We start from the raw sequence: 19,911 nt of genomic DNA on the forward strand, positions 1-19,911 counted from the left end.
ATATTGGTCAGCTGGTTCCATTTCCACACGGCTTTGCAGGCCTAAGGGATACAGTGGCGATCTTTTAGCCTGCTGGAGAATGCTCGCTGCTGCATTGTCCAAATCACTACAGGACCGTTTCATCTGTGGACTCCGACACCCAGAGGAAACTTGAAGCCCACTTGACCCTCCAATGGGCGGTAGACATCGCCATTTCATGGGAGAGTGTGGGGTCCAAGAGTTGCAGGACCTTTTGGTCCTGAGCCTCGGTTGCCAGAATGACAGGTGACAGGCCACACCCAGAACCGAAGGACGCAGACTTCCGCAAAGCAGAACCGACCGCAGGACCTGAGGCTGTTGCTATAATGCAACCGGGTGACTCCCCTGAGCTGGAGCTCTTCTCCCCCCCCCCCCCCCCCCCCCCCCCCCCCCCCCCCACACACACACACACACACCCTCCAAGTGTCACCGTCTTGCTAGAGGTCATGCATATTATGTCAAGGACCAGGAGTACACAAACCAGCAGTTGCATTGCGTTATAGCCCCCAGGGCCACATCCATCCAGATTGCATTGAAGATGAATGGACATCCCATTGGCATGGAGCTCAACACCGGAGCAACAGTCTCAGTCATCAGCTGCCGGATGTTCGCTATGATCCGGGCCATTCTCCAGACCTTGGACCTTTTGAGTCACGTATGCCCGGTTGGCGACATACATGAGAGCTTTTGACCAATGGCCCACATTACCGAGGCATATGTGGACTAGTTGGCATGTTTGTGCTTGGTGGCAGACCGCGTTGGAGGACCCAGCTTACTGGCCCATAATTGGCGGCGCTATTTAAGATTAGATTGGCAACCCGTCTGCCCATATGGCCCGGAAGGAGTGCTGGCGAAATATCTCCTGGAGTCGGGGAAGGCCCCTGCCCGATAAAAGACGCAGAGACCAAAATCGGTGTGGACGAAAACGCACGACCCCATTATTTCCATTCCTGCCAAGTACCATTACCACTTTGCCCCAAGGTCAGCGAAGAGTTGGTGCGCTTGGGCATCACCCGTCTCGTCGTCTATTGGCCTGCGCCAGTGGTCCCGGTGTTAAAACCCGACTGGTCCGTGCGTCGATGCGGGGGCAACAAGATGACAGTGAACCAAGTTTCTCGCCTGAACCATTTCCCAGTCCCTTGCATCGAGGACTTGCACGCCAAATTCAGTGGGGAACAACGTTCACAAAACTCGACATTAGCCATGCGTATCTGCAGCTGGTCCTAAATCAAGGCTCCTGGAGGTTCGCTACAGTCAACACCCACAGAGGATTGTACGAATACACCCGGCTGCCATTTGGAGTTTCATCGGCTTTTCCAGCGGGTTATGAAAAACATACTGCATATACCTGGATGATGTAATTTGGAGAACCTGGCCGAAGTCCTCCAACGGTTTGAACAGGCCGGTGTCCACCTCCACCGAGAGAAGTCCGTTATTCGCGCACCCAAGGTCACCTATTTAGGGTACCGGGTAGACCGGCACAGTGGAAGACAAAGGGCCATCCGGCAGGCTCCCATCCCTCAAGATCCGACTGAGCTCCGCTGTTTCTTAGGGCTCATTAATTATTACGGGACATTCGTCCCAACTTCGCAATGCTGCTTAGCCCACTCCATCAATTATTGAAGGAAGGACACCAATGAGAATGGGGCCCCTCTCACCAGAAGGCGTTCCAAGAGGTCAAGTGGAGGTTGTCATTCGAGAAGCTGCTGACACACTTCAACCCAAAAAAAACACTTCTAACGTGCAACTATTTTCTTCAGAATTTACACCCCACCAACAAACAGGAAACGGTAATGAATACAATGTCAATCCCCCTACCAACAACAACGACCCCATCCTCCCACCAAACCCCAAACAACAGCCCACCTGACAATATAAATATCAAATAAAACAAACCCTTCTGAGGTGGGAGAAGAAAGGAAAAAAGGAAACCGGAATCGCCTATGGTCACCATTGACATATATAACCCACCCCCCTAATATTCCATGCCATCCAATCCCCGAAAGAGTACCGTGAATGACACCCACGAATTGCAGACCCCCCCCCCCCCCCCCAACCCCAGACTCCTCCCCTCCACTTCCTCTTGTAAACTCCTCCCCACAAACCTCTGTTCCTTCCCCCAACTTTTCACCCCAGCTAGACTCACCGAAACCTGCTCCGACGGCCGCAGCCCCTCCCCCACCTCCCGTTCACTGGCCGGCTTAAACCGGCCAGCATGGAGGCCCCCGCCCGGGTCTCCTTCCCCCTTGCCCGGTCCCAGGAAAACCAGGAAATCCCCTTTAGCCCACAACCCCCGCATACACACCCAAGCCCCAAAGAACCATCATTGCAAATGAATGTCCCAACTCTTCCCTTGTCCAAATATGTACAGTGTCGACTCATTTAGTACATTAACCAACACGCACTGAAAAAAATAAAGTTACATGAAGCTATATCGGTACACGACCGTTTCTCAATTCTGCCACAGTCCTTCTGCCTTCGCAAACTCCGCTGCTTCCGCCGTCCCAAAATAAAAGTCCTTGGATTTGTAGGTCACCCTCAACTTAGCTGGATATAGCAGGGATTGAGGGGATGGGGGATATGTTTATAGAGGGGAGCTTTCTGAATATGAGGGCACTGGAGGAGAAGTTTGGGTTGGCGAGGGGAAACAAATTCAGTTCTCTGCAGGAGCGGGTCTTCCTACGTAAACACGTGTCAACCTTCCCACTCCTACCGCTAAGGGGGCTTCAGGACAGGGTAGTTTCCAGAGGGTGGTTAGGAGAAGACAGCGTCTCGGACATTTACAAGGAACTTAGAGGGTCGGAGGAAACGCAGACCGAGGAGCTGAAGCGCAAGTGGGAGAAGGAGCTGGGAGGAGAGAGAGAGGATGGTCCCCAGGCAGATGCGTTGAGTAGAGTCAACATGTGGCAGGCTCAGCCTGATACAATTTAAAGTCGTTCACCGGGCTCACATGACAGTGGCCTGGATCAGCAAATTCTTTGGGGTGGAAGACGGGTGTGCAAGGTGTGCGGGAGGACCAGCGAACCATGTCCACATGTTCTGGGCATGCCCGAAGCTTAGGGCATTTTGGCACAAGTTTGCAGATGTCATGTCCACGGTGTTTAAAAACGGGTGGTGCTGAGTCCAAATATGGCGATTTTCCGGGTGTCGGAAGACCCGGGAATCCAGGAGGAGAAAGAGGCAGTTCTGGCCTTTGCTTCCCTAGTAGCCCGGAGACGTATGCTATTAGCCTGGAGGGACTCTAAGCCCCCGAAGTCGGAGACCTGACTATCGGACATGGCTAGCTTTCTCTGTTTGGAGAAAATCAAGTTCACCCTGAGAGGGTCACTGTTAGGGTTCGCCCGGAGGTGACAACCGTTCGTCGGCTTCTTCGCGGAAAATTAATCGTCAGCAGAAGGGGAGAGGGGGGGGATTAGCTTAGCTTAGAGTAGGGGGTTAATAAAGGTGGGACCTGTAAGGGAGGGAGTCGGCTTTTGCACTATGTTTATCGTTTCATGTACATTGTTTATTGTGTTGTTATAATACCAAACAATACCTCCATAAAATGTTTTTGTTTAAAACTTAGCTGGATATACTATGCCGCACAGCACCTTGCTGATATACAGTGCCTTCTTCACCCGGCTGAAGGCAGCCCGCCTCCTCGCCAGCTCCACTGTGAAGTCCTGGTATACTTATATCAGCTCCAGCCCACTGCAGCACCCGCTTCTATCTTGCCCAGCACAGGACTTTCTCCTTCACGCTATACCTATGGAAACACTGAGTTACTCCTCTTGGCGGCACACTCGCCTTTGGTATAGGCCTCCACAACCGATGAGCCCGATCCAGTTCATATCGGGATTGATCGTACCCCCTCTCCCAATAGCTTCGCCAACATCGTGGCAAAATACTCCGTCGGCCTTGAGCCTTCCACCCCTTCGGGCAGACCCACAATCCTCAGATTCTGTTGCCTGGATCTGTTTTCCAGGTCTTCCATTTTGGCTCGTAGACCCTTGTTGGCCTCTATCAGTCTCCGCAACTCCTTCCCCATCGAGGTGAGTTAATCACTGTGCTGTGATAATGCCTCTTCCACTTCCTCCAGTGTCTTACCTTGCTTCCGCACCTCCGCTACTGCGCTTGATACCGCCGCCCTCGCCGGGGCAATCGTCTCCTCCACCAGCACTTTCAATACCGCCCCATCTCCTTCATCGCTTCCATGTGTTTTGTGAACTGTTTTTCAAGTTCCACAGCCATCACCTTGGTCATTTCTTCTGCTGTGAGCGATGCGGCCTCCCCTGGTGCTCCAGCCTCCGCTTTCCTTACAGTTCCTGCGCTGACTTTTTCACGCACAGGAGGACTTCCATTAACCCCCTTTTTCACGCCCGTTTTTCTCCCGAACTTGGACATTACTCCTCCCTCTGCCTTCTTACAGCCTTTTCAGCCTCCGTTGCCCCCAGGACCGGGCGTTAAAACTCCAAATTTCCTATTTCCAAGCGGGAGCCCTCCAGTGAGCGGCTGCCTCCCGCCTGCTATCACCGGAAGTCCCCAACGCTTGCCTTTATGGCCTGGGAGCCGTTCTTGCACACCGGGTGCCTGACTGGTCGGAGTAGGCAATCGCGTTCGTGTCTCGCACACTCACTGACACCAATCAGAACTCTGCCCAGATTGCAAAGGAGGGCTTGGCGGTCGTGTTTGCCATCCATTCACGGTCTAGATTGACTACAAGCCTCTGTTCGGGCTGTTCAAAGAGGATCGAGTGATTCCCCTGATATTGTCCGCTGGGTCCAGAGGTGGGCGTTACTCCCAGAGGCTTACAGGTATATACTGGAACACCGTCCGAGCACATGGATCCCATGCTGACGCACTGAGCCACCTGCTCCTTTCCACTGGGCTACCAGCACACGCCTCGGCCGCAGAAGTAATAGCAGTCCACTTCATGGACTCCTTGCCGATCTTGGCAGCTCATGTCAAAGAGTAGATCCAGATGGACCCGCAGCTATCCCGGGTCCGACACATGGTCCAACACAGAGCCCTACCCGACATTTGCAGGTCTATACGACGAAGCTCCCAGAGCTGAGCATGGAGGATGGCGTTTTGTTGAGGGGGACACGGGTTGTCGTCGCGGAAAAAGGTAATGCGCCTTTACTACAAGACCTCCACAATGGACACCCAGGGGTGTCTAAGATGAAGATCCTTGCCCACAGCTATGTTTGTTGGCCCAGGATAGGCTCCAACTTAGAAGGCCCAGCGCTGCACTCCTTGCCAGGAGAACCAGAAGACTCCACCTGCTGTGCCGATGCACCCTGGAGTGGTCAGGAAAACCTTGGTCCCGCATCCACAGAGATTTCACCGTCCCATTCCAGGGGGAAACGTTCCTCGTCCTGGTGGATGCCTACTCTCGAGTAGCTCGAGTTACACAAGGTGCAGACCATGACCACGAAGGCGACCGTAGGCAGGCTGAGGCACACGTTCAGTACCCATGGAATACCCACAGTGTTGGTGTCCGATAACAACATGGCTTTCACCAGCAGGGAGTTTGAGTTTGTGGCCTCTTAACGGAATCTGGCGCGTGCGGACTGCCCCGTACCACCCGGCCTCACATGGAGGGCCTGAAGAAACTGACCACAGGTTCTTGGGAGACACAGCTGGCCCATTTCCTTTTCAGTTACTGAACAACAACTCATGCCACCACAGGAGTGGCACCAGCAGAGCTGCTGATGGGGACATCTGCTCCAAATTCGCCTCAGTCTCATCATCCCAGTCATAGGTGCATGGATCCGCCAGCGATGGGAAGGCTCCGAACAGACGTTGGTCTGCGCACGCAGCTGTGCGACCTCAAGCCAGAGGACGCTGTGTAAATTTGAAATTTCGGCACTGGGCCCACCGATCCTGGGCGTGGTGCTCAGGACAACTGGTCCAGTTTCCTATTTGGTCTGGGTACAGGGACATGAAGCCAGCCGCCACGTGGACCACATCCACCACCGTACATGGGAACCTCCGGAGCAGGCTCAGTATGCACCAGTCTAGGCCTGCCCGCAGTCACCGCCTAGATCGCCCCCTAAAGCACTGCAAATGTTGCATCCGCCCATTGAGGCCCAGGAGGCTGAGGTGCTTGACACCTCTGAAAACTCTGACACTGATCCTGACATGGACACTGGCCTGCCCGACGTAGTCGTCCAGCCGACTTCAACACCAGTGCCCTTAATGGCCGCACTACTCCCGCCTCTATCTCCGCTCCAAAACTGCAGTCACCATTGCGTTGCACATCTCCCGGGCCCATCCCGTCAACACTGGACCATCATCCGCTCCCCAAGCGAACGAGAGGGACTCTGTCTCGACCAGCGGACGCAAGGAAGATTCCCCCCCCCCCACCTCAGAGACCTCGCGTATGAACCGCCCCGGTAATTAGGGGTGGAGTTTCCCCTTAACAAGGGGGATCCTCTCAGTATAAAAACCCTGATCTGTAGTTGCAGGAGGGTGGCCCTTCGGGGAGAGGAGTTGTAGCTTTTGTAATTGTGTATACTGTAATAAACCTTTATTCATTCCTATCCGACCATGCGTCTCTTCCATTGGGTCTACAGTCATCACTGTGTAAAATGCCACTGTAATAATTAGTCATTTCAGACCTTTTCTGTTTATACGCAGTCATAAAACAGCCAGTTTGTGCAAAACCCCTCCAATGAGAACATTATGAAATTGCCATTGTCAGTGACATAAGTGCACTGTCGACCTTACTTTGGTTAAACCTTCATGACATTGTAAAGGGGGAATTTCATTCAAAATGCCTGCTCCAAACCTGTATAAAAAAAAAAAAAGTTCTACAGCAGAAATCACCACAATAACAGGAAATTGAGACATTAATAAATGTACAGATATTTCCCTTTCGTAACATCTAGGATTGTTTGACAATCTAGGAGTCCAATCTCCCTCTTGCTGATTTTTACTGTTATTTTCACATTTACATTTTTTTTTGCACTGAGTGCTGAATTTGGTACATTTGAGTGCTATAGTGAAAGTTTGGTGACTGAGGGAGTATAAGGCTTCATTTTTATCTAAAGTCTAGTCTTTCTTTTATTTAGTTAATTAACTTAAAAGTTGCTGTTTGGTTTAGAAGAAGGTGAATTTTCAATCAGCTTTAAACAAAGCTTCTACTTGTAGGCACTTGCAGCTGGAGCTTGTTAATTAGTTAATTGGATTAGGCCAGTTTTCAGAGGCTAGATTCACAGTATAAAAGTGATCCCCTACAGTGCAGACTTTGTTTGCACTGAGTGCTGAATTTGGTGCATTTGAGTGCTATAGTGAGAGTTTGGTGACCGAGGGAGTTACGTGAGGAGGGAGTAAGGTGCTCCTTTCATTTTGTTTCCTACATTTCCGCAAAGAGTGAGAAGAGAGCCAGGAGTTTACAGAAAGTGCAGCTGACTGGGAGCAGAGTCGGAGGGCGGAAATCCAGTTGGTCCACAGGGCAGCTATATTCTGTAAGGTAAGAGGGAATGGAGGCTAGGCCAGTTGCATGCTCCTCCTGTAGGATGTGGGTGGTGAGGGATACCACCGGTGTCCCCGTTGACTCTACCTGCGGGAAGTGCACCCAACTCCAGCTCCTCAAAGACCGTGTTAGGGAACTGGAACTGAAGCTGGATGAACTTCGGATCATCCGGGACGCAGAGGGGGTGATAGAGAAGAGTTACAGGGAGGTAGCCACACCCAAGATACAGGACAAGAATAGCTGGGTTACAGTCGGGGGGGGAAAAAAACAAACAGGCAGACAGTGCAGGGATCCCTTGTGGCTGTTCCCCTTCAAAACAAGTATACCGTTTTGGATGCTGTTGGGGGGGATGACCTACCGAGGGAAGGCCCTAGCGGCCAGGTCTCTGGCACTGAGTCTGGCTCTGGGGCTCAGAAGGGAAGGGGGGAGAATAGAAAAGCAATAGTTGTAGGAGATTCAATGGTTAGGGGAATAGATGGGAGATTCTGTGGTCGCGAGTGAGACTCCCGGAAGGTATGTTGCCTCCCGGGTGCCAGGGCCAGGGATGTCTCTGATCGTGTCTTCAGGATCCTTAAGGGGGAGGGGGAGAAGCCAGAAGTCGTGGTGCACATTGGTACCAACGACGTAGGTAGGAAAAGGGGTGTGGAGGTAATAAACGAGTTTAGGGAGTTAGGCTGGAAGTTAAAAGCCAGGGCAGACAGAGTTGTCATCCCTGGTTTGATGCCGGTGCCACGTGATAGCGAGGCTAGGAATATGGAGAGAGTGCAGCTGAACATGTGGCTGCAGGAATGGTGTAGGAGGGAGGGCTTCAGGTATTTGGATAATTGGAGCGCATTCTGGGGAAGGTGGGACCTGTACAAGCAGGACGGGTTGCATCTGAACCAGAGGGGCACCAATATCCTGGGAGGGAGGTTTTCTAGTACTCTTCGGGAGGGTTTAAACTAATTTGGCTGGGGAATGGGAACCGGATTTGTAGTCCAGCAACTAAGGTAGCCGATATTCAGGACGCCAAACCGTGTAATGAGGCAGTGGGGAAGGGAACACTGACAAAGTAGAGTACTTGCAGGCACGGAGATGGGTTGAAGTGTGTATACTTCAACGCAAGAAGCATCAGGAATAAGGTGGGTGAACTTAAGGCATGGATCGGTACTTGGGACTACGATGTGGTGGCCATCACGGAAACTTGGATAGACGAGGGGCAGAAATGGTTGTTGGAAGTCCCTGGTTATAGATGTTTCAATAAGATTAGGGAGGGTGGTGAAAGAGGTGGAGTGGTGGCATTGTTAATTAGAGATAGTATAACAGCTGCAGAAAGGCAGTTCGAGGAGTATCACCCTACTGAGGTAGTATGGGTTGAAGTCAGAAATAGGAAAGGAGCGGTCACCTTGTTAGGAGTTTTCTATAGGCCCCCCAATAGTAGCAGAGATGTGGAGGAACAGATTGGGAAACAGATTTTGGAAAGGTGCAGACGTCACAGGGTAGTAGTCATGGGTGACTTTAACTTCCCAAACATTGAGTGGAAACTCTTTCGATCAAATAGTTTGGATGGGGTGGTGTTTGTGCAGTGTGTCCAGGAAGCTTTTCTAACACAGTATGTAGATTGTCCAACCAGAGGAGGGGCAATATTGGATTTAGTACTTGGTAATGAACCAGGGCAAGTGATAGATTTGTTAGTGGGGGAGCATTTTGGAGATAGTGACCACAATTCTGTGACTTTTACTTTAGTAATGGAGAGGGATAGGTGCGTGCAACAGGGCAAGGTTTACAATTGGGGGAAGGGTAAATACGATGTTGTCAGACAAGAATTGAAGTGCATAATTGGGAACATAGGCTGTCAGGGAAGAACACAAGTGAAATGTGGAACTTGTTCAAGGAACAGGTACTACGTGTCCTTGATATGTATGTCCCTGTCAGGCAGGGAAGAGATGGTCGAGTGAAGGAACCATGGTTGACAAGAGAGGTTGAATGTCTTGTTAAGAGGAAAAAGGAGACTTGTGTAAGGCTGAGGAAACAAGGTTCAGACAGGGCATTGGAGGGATACAAGATAGCCAGGAGGGAACTGAAGAAAGGGATTAGGAGAGCTAAGAGAGGGCATGAACAATCTTTGGCGGGTAGGATCAAGGAAAACCCCAAGGCCTTTTACACACATGTGAGAAATATGAGAATGACTAGAACGAGGGTAGGTCAGATCAAGGACAGTAGCGGGAGATTGTGTATTGAGTCTGAAGAGATAGGAGAGGTCTTGAACGAGTACTTTTCTTCTGTATTTACAAATGAGAGGGGCCATATTGTTGGAGAGGACAGTGTGAAACAGACTGGTAAGCTCGAGGAAATACTTGTTAGGAAGGAAGATGTGTTGGGCATTTTGAAAAACTTGAGGATAGACAAGTCCCCCGGGCCTGACGGGATATATCCAAGGATTCTATGGGAAGCAAGAGATGAAATTGCAGAGCCGTTGGCAATGATCTTTTCGTCCTCACTGTCAACAGGGGTGGTACCAGGGGATTGGAGAGTGGCGAAGGTTGTGCCCCTGTTCAAAAAAGGGACTAGGGATAACCCTGGGAATTACAGGCCAGTTAGTCTTACTTCGGTGGTAGGTAAAGCCATGGAAAGGGCACTGAGGGATAGGATTTCTGAGCATCTGGAAAGACACTGCTTGATTAGGGATAGTCAGCACGGATTTGTATGGGGTAGGTCTTGCCTTCCAAGTCTTATTGAATTCTTTGAGGAGGTGACCAAGCATGTGGATGAAGGTAAAGCAGTGGATGTAGTGTACATGGATTTTAGTAAGGCATTTGATAAGGTTCCCCATGGTAGGCTTCTGCAGAAAGTAAGGAGGCATGGGATAGTGGGAAATTTGGCCAGTTGGATAACAAACTGTCTAACCGATAGAAGTCAGAGTGGTGGTGGATGGCAAATATTCAGCCTGGATCCCAGTTACCAGTGGCGTACCGCAGGGATCAGTTCTGGGTCCTCTGCTGTTTGTGATTTTCATTAATGACTTGGATGAGGGAGTTGAAGGGTGGGTCAGTAAATTTGCAGACGATACGAAGATTGGTGGAGTTGTGGATAGTGAGGAGGGCTGTTGTTGGCTGCAAAGATACATAGATAGGATGCAGAGCTGGGCTGAGAAGTGGCAAACTGAGTTTAACCGTGAAAAGTGTGAGGTCCATTTTGGAAGGACAAATATGAATGCGGAATACAGGGTTAATGGTAGAGTTCTTGGCAATGTGGAGGAGCAGAGAGATCTTTGGGTCTATGTTCATACATCTTTGAAAGTTGCCACTCAAGTGGATAGAGCTGTGAAGAAGGCCTATGGTGTGCTAGCGTTCATTAACAGAGGGATTAAATTTAAGAGCCGTGAGGGGATGATGCAACTGTACAAAACTTTGGTACGGCCACATTTGGAGTACTGTGTACAGTTCTGGTCGCCTCATTTTAGGAAGAATGTGGAAGCTTTGGAAAAGGTGCAAAGGAGATTTACCAGGGTGTTGCCTGGAATGGAGAGTAGGTCTTATGAGGAAAGGTTGAGGGTGCTAGGCCTTTTCTCATTAAAACGGAGAAGGATGAGGGGCGACTTGATAGAGGTTTATAAGATGATCAGGGGAATAGATAGAGTAGACAGTCAGAGACTTTTTCCCCGGGTGGAACAAACCATTACAAGGGGACATAAATTTAAGGTGAAAGGTGGAAGATATAGGAGGGATATCAGAGGTAGGTTCTTTACCCAGAGAGTAGTGGGGGCATGGAATGCACTGCCTGTGGAAGTAGTTGAGTCGGAAACATTAGGGACCTTCAAGCAGCTATTGGATAGGTACATGGATTACGGTAAAATGATATCGTTGTTTTTATGGGCAGCACGGTAGCATTGTGGATAGCACAATTGCTTCACAGCTCCAGGGTCCCAGGTTCGATTCCGGCTTGGGTAACTGTCTGTGCGGAGTCTGCACATCCTCCCAGTGTCTGCGTGGGTTTCCTCCGGGTGCTCCGGTTTCCTCCCACAGTCCAAAGATGTGCAGGTTAGGTGGATTGGCCATGATAAATTGCCCTTGGTGTCCAAAATTGCCCTTAGTGTTGGGTGGAGGTGTTGACTTTGTGTAGGGTGCTCTTTCCAAGAGCTGGTGCAGACTCAATGGGCCGAATGGCCTCCTTCTGCACTGTAAATTCAATGATAATCTATGATTAATCTAGGACAAAGGTTCGGCACAACATCGTGGGCCGAAGGGCCTGTTCTGTGCTGTAATTTTCTATGTTCTGTGTTCTAATCCACTTTTGTTTTTGTTTGCAGGAATCAGAGGAGTTTCTTTCCAATCTGGTGGTAAACAAGACCATCTTTGCAAAAGTAGACAGGCTAGCAGGAATTATCAATTTCCAGAGACCCAAGGACCCCAATGACATACTCAACGACTGGTCGCACAAACTGAACTCTCTGATGGGACTTGTGAACAAAACCACACACCTTATAGCCAAGGAGGAGATGATCCACAACCTCCAGTAGAGGATGAGAGTTGGTGTGTCTTTTGAAAAGACATTTTAAGATCTACAATAATCCTTAACCATGCAAAAAATGTATATTTCTTTTTTGTGCTGAACCAAAAGCAGCTTTTGATTGTCTGGTGCATGGTCTCCACGTGGTTAGATATCAATGGATGTGCTTTGACCGTATGGTTGATTTTTCCTCTTTTTAAAAGAAATAGTCATATAAACTAGAGTTTGAATAAAGTAGAGTGTTTGCATTTTGTGATATGTACTGTAAATGGAACGAACCATACCATCAAAGCATTGTCACCAGGGTGACATTTCAATTAAACATTTCCAACGTTTGTGTTATTTAGATGTGCTCATTAAACCAACTTTTAAAAATTGCAAATTTCCTTTCCAATACTTAAGTGTATTCCACTGCATATTAATTGTGCCATTCCATTTACATTACAGTGAAAGTAATACTGGAAAATACTGAAGTGTAGAGAAGTTCCATGTATTTCCCTCCTCCCTTTTGTCTGATGAAACATTGTTTGACCAGTGCATATGCTGTTTTAAGTTTTGTAGCCATTACTAACAGACACCGATTTAACTGTTTGGCCATATTTCTTTAAAACCGCCCTTACTTCCCTTCTGTTCTGAGTATTTATACTGGCATTATAGTGAGAGTATGTTATACAGAAAACATTCTTATCATTTATATTGTTTACAGTTTTGCCCATTGAGAAAGTTATAAAGTTTATCGGTCGCAATTGGTGATCCAGTTCTTTTTCCTTTAGTGGCTCTCAAAGGTAGCAGTGTAGGAAGAGGATCTATTGTATACCAAGTTTGTATATAACTCAACGTCAAGAAATATCACAGTAATTCCTGTTCCTTAAGGGTAAAGCAGAGAATATTTAAACTTCTAAAAAGCTGTCTCCTTTTCATCATGTGCCAAGTAAATATTCCCATGGCAACCATCCTGGCAGTCTTGAGCTTCAGAATTAAACAAACGCATGACAGCAATCCCTCCAACTGGAGCCAGAACCATCCTTTTTGTTGTATATCGAACAGCATGCTGCATCTCCTCCAACTGTGAGGTTTGCCTCACTTATTCACCTGTTTAAACAAAAAACAAGTTTTATACATTTCTTAAGTCTTCCAGTTTTATCCAGAGTGTGGTTAGATTGTGGAACTTATTACCACAAGAAGCAGTCGAGGCAAATAACATTGATTTGTTTAAGGGAAAGCCAGATAACTCCTGAAACAGTGAAGATTAGAAGGTAGTGTTGATAGAGTTAGAAGGGTGGGAAGCGACTGTGTTCCACAGAATTATTGGCATGAGCCATATGGAGTGAATGGCCTGTTTCTATGCAGTACATTAAATTTTCTTTTGATTTGGATGTTTATTCACGCCCTCCACAAGTGAATTGATGCAAACTTGTTGATGGAGCTCTTTGTGAGCTAATGAGCGTTGTGGGGGGGAGGGGGAGTTTTGCCCACCGTTCTGTTTTGCAAGAAGCTTTAGTTGCAACTCACCATGGTATAGATGAGGTGAGAAGTTCACAGTGAGGAATTGAAAGCAGGCCCAGAACCTCCAGTATCTTGCGCATCTATTTTATAAAGTAAAAGTTTGAGCTTCAGTGTCCTTTAAAAGCCCATTTAAGGAATTCTCTTCATATGAGAAACTATCTTTGGTTTCCACTAAAATAACTTGGTGCACCTTCAATGATCATCATAAATCAAACCTTTCACCAATCGTCTGATTTCTTCTTAAGTTTGAAATAAAATCTAATGCATCACTATTTCAAATGAACTCATCTTGGAGAATGTAAAAAAAGTGACTTAAAATATAGAAGCAAAGTTGTTTGCAACAGAATTTATTCCATTGGAAAATTGGATTTGTAAGCAAGGCACTAATCTAATGTCTACTTGGCTGTAACCAAACAGACCTGACAAAAAAGCAGAGATAAATACCTTTTTAAACTTTTCACCGCTGTTCACTCCATAGAGTTTATACTTTTCACCTCCTGACGTTGAGTCTTATGGTAATCTTTCTTCATACTTCGAAGTCTTACAACACCAGGTTAAAGTCCAACAGGTTTGTTTCGATGTCACTAGCTGTCGGAGCGCTGCTCCTTCCTCAGGTGAATGAAGAGGTATGTTCCAGAAACATGTATATAGACAAATTCAAAGATGCCTGACAATGCTTGGAATGCGACCATTAGCAGGTGATTAAATCTTTACAGATCCAGAGATTGGGTAACCCAGGTTAAAGAGGTGTGAATTGTGTCAAGCCAGGACAGTTGGTAGGATTTCGCAGGCCAGATGGTGGGGGATGAATGTAATGCGACATGAATCCCAGGTCCTGGCTGAGGCCGCACTCGTGTGCGGAACTTGGCTATAAATTTCTGCTCGGCGATTCTGCGCTGTCGCGCGTCCTGAAGGCCGCCATGGAGAACGCTTACCCGGAGATCAGAGGCTGAATGCCCTTGACTGCTGAAGTGTTCCCCGACTGGAAGGGAACATTCCTGCCTGGTGATTGTCGCGTGATGTCTGTTCATTCGTTGTCGCAGCGTCTGCATGGTCTCGCCAATGTACCACGCTTTGGGACATCCTTTCCTGCAGCGTATGAGGTAGACAATGTTGGCCGAGTCGCATGAGTATGTACCGTGTACCTGGTGGGTGGTGTTCTTACGTGTAATCGTGGTATCCATGTCGATGATCTGGCACGTCTTGCAGAGATTGCCATGGCAGGGTTGTGTGGTGTCGTGGTCACTGTTCTGAAGACTGGGTAATTTGTTGCAAACAATGGTTTGAGGTTGCGCGGTTGTTTGAAGGCAAGTAGTGGGGGTGTGGGGATGGCCTTGGCAAGATGTCCATCTCTGCAAGACGTGCCAGATCATCGACATGGATACCACTATTACACGTGAGAACACCACCCACCAGGTACGCGGTACATACTCGTGCGACTCGGCCAACGTTGCTTACATAGCGCACATATTTGCTATGTGTGCTATGTGTTTCAGGGTGTTAATATATTATTTATATATGGGGGGAGGGGGGCACTGGGTTGTTTAATGCACAATTGCTTACTGGTGACAAAAGTTTTTACTCAAGGTAAGACACTAAACAGCAATTGGATACATGAGCAAATAATAATTATTATGTTTGTCACAAGTAGACTTGCATTAACACTGCAATGAAGTTACTGTGAAAATCCCCTGGTCGCCACATTCCCGCACCTGTTCGGGTGCACAGAGGGAGATTTTAGAACATCCAATTCACCTAACCACATCTTTTTTGGAACTTGACGGAGGAAAACGGAACACCCGGAGGAAAACCACACAGACACAGGGAGAACGTGCAGACTCCACACACACTGACCCAAGCCGGGAATCAAACCTAGGACCCTGGCACTGTGAAGCAACAGTGCTAACCACTGTGCTACCGTGCTGCCCAACTGATATTTTGGTTGAGGGACGCATGTTAGCCAGGTCTCTAAACGGTTCCCTTGTAGTCAAGTAGTAAAAGAAGCAAAGATTTACATTGATAAAACACCCATCACAACCTCTGAACATCCCAGAATCCTTTACAACTTTTGGAATTGCAGTCATTGTTATAGGAAGCATAGCTGCCCATTTGTGCTTGGCAACCTCCCAGTGAAATAATGGCCGGATAATCTGTTTTTGTCGTGACATTGGTTGAGGGATAAACTTTGGTCAGGATCCTGGGTAAAAATTCCCCAATTCTTTCAAAAGCACCCTGGGGTCTTATGTGCAGCTGAGCAAACCAGCAACTGTGGCCTGGATTCTGCATTCATCAACAGAAGTAACAGTGCTCACTGCTTCAAAGTTCAAAGAAAGTGTTCTCTGGGGATAATTTCATCAGCGGAAGGAGATCAGTAGTCTCCAGCAACAGTGATACCATCAAGCAAGCTACGCAACAAATCACGTTGGAGTATTCTCACAGCCAGCAAAGCAGGAAGTAAAACGCACTGCTACCATTCATTTTTAAATTATAGAGAGCAAAGTTAAGATTGGAATATTGCAAGTTCATAAACTTTAGTGATTTTTAAAAATGTTCAGTCATTATTATTTGGTACAATCTAAAACCTAGTTACACATTGTTCATCAAGATGTAACTTTGAGGGTTTTTATAGTGAAACTAACCATGTAAAAAGCTGATATTCGCATCAAGTCACGTGATTTCCATCAGCTAGGATTTAAATTTTCTTCTAGAGGAGCAGTGAATCATTTCTGGATTTCCAAGTTTGACCATGCAGGTGCGGTGCCAGCAATTGCTGTCAGCTTCACAGTTGTAATGATAGCAATTGCTGATAGTTTCACCGGCATTTTTACAGTAAAGTCCTGTATTCCACATTTGTGGCTCCAAGCCACCAGCATTATTTCATTTTGTTCCCTTCCAGAGGATTTTTTTGAGATTTTGCGCAAGGAACAAACTTGCCACACCCGATCAACATCCCTTTTAAGACACACGCATGGTGACTGTGTGGTTATCTTAACTGGGCAGCATAATATAAAGGAATTAGCGTATTGATTGTGAAACTGAATTTATCAATGAATATAATTGAACACTCATTGAAATTAGAATAGCAACCTTGTTTGTTTGCAGCGATCAGTTTGAGTAGCTGATAAGTTAATGCATCTCTGTGTCGGGATAGATTTTCACTACTGAAAGTTCCTTTTTTATAATTAATAATTTTATTGTCACAAGTAGGCTTACGTTAACACTGCAAAGAAGTTACTGTGAAAATCCCCTAGTCGCCACATTCCGGCACCTGTTCGGGTACACAGCGGGAGAATTCAGAATGTCCAAATTACCTAACAGCATGTCTTTCGGGACTCGTGGGAGAAAATCTACACACACGGGGAGAACGTGTAGACTCCCTCCACAGAGTGACCGACGCCGGGAATTAAACCTGGGACCCTGGAGCTGTGAAGCAACAGTGCTGTCCATTGCGCCACTCTAATCTTTCAATTTTCTGGGCCTCGCCTCCACCTGTTTGGAGCCAAGTGAATTAAACAGTTTGATCTGGATTATCAAAAGGAACAATTTCTTTGTTCAATATGATGATCATATGCTGCTGTCTCCCAGGACACAGCAAATTAAAATTTTGAAGACGTACCGACCCAAGGCTGGTTTTAAATAGAAGTATGCATTCCTGGTGGAGAATTCAACAGCAACTTAAATGTAGAGCCTGACAAAGATTAAGCCTAAACAATGGCTACTGTGTTCATGTTGCTGAAACCCTGAACAAAATTGATGACCTATAATTTTGTTGGCCTACAGTCTCCTAGCAATAAGAAGCAGACATTTTGTACTGTAATCAAATCCTCCATCACCCCCAACTCATCCCTTTCCCTCACCTTCACTTGCAATTGCAGAAGGTGCAACAGCTGCCCCTTTACCTCATCCCTCACCATTCAAGGCCCAAAACACTTTCAGGTGAAGCAACATTTCATTTGCTCCTCCTTCAATTTTCTCTACTGTAATCACTGCTCCCAATGTAGTCTCTTCTACAATGGGGAGACTAAACGTAGACTGTGTGGCCACTTTGCAGAACATTTTTGCTCAGTCCACATGCATGTCCCAACCTCACTGTTGCTGGCTGTTTGTTTCAGTTCAGAATCTTGCTCTCATGTCCGTCCTTGGCCTGTTGCAGTGTTACAGTGAAGCCCAACACATACTGAAGGAGCAGCATCTCATCTTCCGATTAGGCACATTCCAGCCCTCTGGACTCAACATTGAGTTCAACAACTTTATACTGTGACTGTTTTCCTCCATCTTAATCCCTTTATCCAAAACATTTTGTCCCAGCGCAAAACACCCTTCCTCACTGCGCCATCTCATTTGTTCTTTAGTTTTGCTTTCACTGAGCACTAATCTTTGCTCTCCTATTAACACATTCTGCTATCTTATCTTTACACCACTATCAGCACCTTCTATAGCCCTTCACACTGCCATTAAGGCTTCCTCTGTCTCGTGCCCTACACATCTTTGTTGCAATCTCTTCTTGCTCCCACCAATCACTGATCTTTTACTCTGCTCCATCCCCTCTTTTATACAGGAGATAATCCATCACATTTCTCCCTCCCTTTAGCTCTGAAGAAATCATATGGACTTGAAACATTAACTCTTTCTATTTCCACAAATGCTGGCCAGACCTGCTGAGTTTTTTTCAGCATTTTTTGTTTTCTTTTCCCTTTCTGTAAAACTCTCGGAGAACTCTTTGATTGGAGGCAATTTAAGTTAAATTGTGATCAGCCTGTACTGAGACTTCATTGGATAAAATGAATTGCTAATGAGCGGCCTTGAACTCGCCCGTGAAAAGGAAAATGTCAACTACAAAAGGCACTTTAATCCTGAGTCAACTCAATGGGACAAATTGCGAGTAAAGCTCAGGAAGTAGGTAACGGCAAACATGCCTGGACAATGAAATGGAACAAGCAGATCTGACGTCAGGGGTTGAACAATGAGAAAAAGAAAGAAACAATTATATTTCAAAATTTTGCGTTTCACTGCAGGAAAACTCTTTACACTTTTGAAATGTAATTGTTATAATGTCGGCAAAACAGTAGCCAATGTTGACGTGGGAAGATTCGACAAGAGAAACATGGCCCGTTTCAGTGATGTTGGTTAAGGGATAAATATTGGCCGCCACACATGGGAGGACCCTCGCCCTGTTCTTCTACAAATGTCCCATGGAAATGTTGACATCCTCTGGAACACTTCCCACATGGCAGCACCCCTTGTATCTGGAGGGGAACCCAAACCTATAACCTTCTGATTCAGGCAAGAGTGTTGCCCACTGATGTGAGGGTGACCCAAATACGGATTACCCAAGTAAGGAATGTATTAATGACCAACCTCAAAATTGCATCAGTTAATGTCATGGATGTTTATAAATCCATTCAGTTGTCTTTGTATGAAACCTTTTGTCTTGTAGTAATCTATAATACATTGCCATCGAAGAGCTGTGCATGTGTAAAAGAAAAAATACAAAGTACTGAATATAAACCTTTGTAGCATTTGTGTCAAAAAAACCCTAAAGAAATCATATTAGTTTTTAAAATAGATTCCCTCCTTGGGGTGGCGCTGTAACCTCTATAAAACAGTATTACAAAGGGGTCCTGTTATCCCACAGTGATGCTACAACCACTCAGCCCATTAGAACTAACAACCAAAAGACACATTGGCACAAAGTTTCCGAGAGATTGGAGCCGTTAAAAAGGCTGACCAAAACTGCGCAGTCTGGTTTACAACCACAGAAAATGATTCCCGAAGTAACGTAAAGCCATTACCTACACCATTCTGCGTAATTTCCTGAGATTGAGTTTGCTTCACTGAAGCCATTGAGATCACCGCTATCATTCAGTTTACAGGAATCATAGCAGGAACAAATTTAAAAGAGACAACATTACTTCTTGTCATTATTGTTGTTATCCATCTCATCTCGGAATCAGTAAGTTGTGGGTTCAAGTCCCACCCCAGACACTTGAGCACAAAAACCTAGGTTGGTACTTGTGCGCTACTGAAGGAGTGCTGCACTGTCACAAGTGCTGTATTTCAGATGCAATGTTAAACTCAGGCCCAGATGTAAAATATAGACAGATTCCCATAGCACTTTACGGGGCAATTTAATGTGACCAATCCACCTACCCTGCACATCTTTAGGTTGTGGGGTGAGACCTATAATTTCCTCCAGTGCCACATCCTTCTGAGGTGACTGCTCACCTGACGCCAGTTTCTTGAGCATTTCTGATCATAATTCCTCTGGAATTCCCTACCTAACTAAACCTTTCTGCTCCCCCCTCTCTCTCTCCTTCCGCTTTTAAGATGCTCCTAAAAACCATTACCTTGCCCAAGCTGTCAGGCACATGAGCTAATATTGCCTTTTTTATTCATTCATGCAATGTGGGCATTCATGGCAAGACCAGCATGTGTTCCCC

General features: G+C 46.9%; 1 protein-coding gene across 1 annotated transcript in view; it reads left to right on the forward strand.

The window, feature by feature from the left end:
• The window catches only part of psmd12 (proteasome 26S subunit, non-ATPase 12), a 64,654-nt gene extending 52,307 nt beyond the window's left edge, over positions 1 to 12,347 (forward strand). The window contains exon 11 of the mRNA XM_072483729.1: positions 11,766 to 12,347. Within this exon, the coding sequence (XP_072339830.1) occupies positions 11,766 to 11,975 (210 nt within the window). The 3' untranslated portion in view covers positions 11,976 to 12,347. The remainder of the gene's footprint in view (positions 1 to 11,765) is intronic.
• The last annotated feature ends 7,564 nt before the right edge of the window (positions 12,348 to 19,911 follow it).

This window comes from Scyliorhinus torazame, chromosome 18 (assembly GCF_047496885.1).
Source record: "Scyliorhinus torazame isolate Kashiwa2021f chromosome 18, sScyTor2.1, whole genome shotgun sequence".
Classification (NCBI taxonomy): domain Eukaryota; kingdom Metazoa; phylum Chordata; class Chondrichthyes; order Carcharhiniformes; family Scyliorhinidae; genus Scyliorhinus; species Scyliorhinus torazame.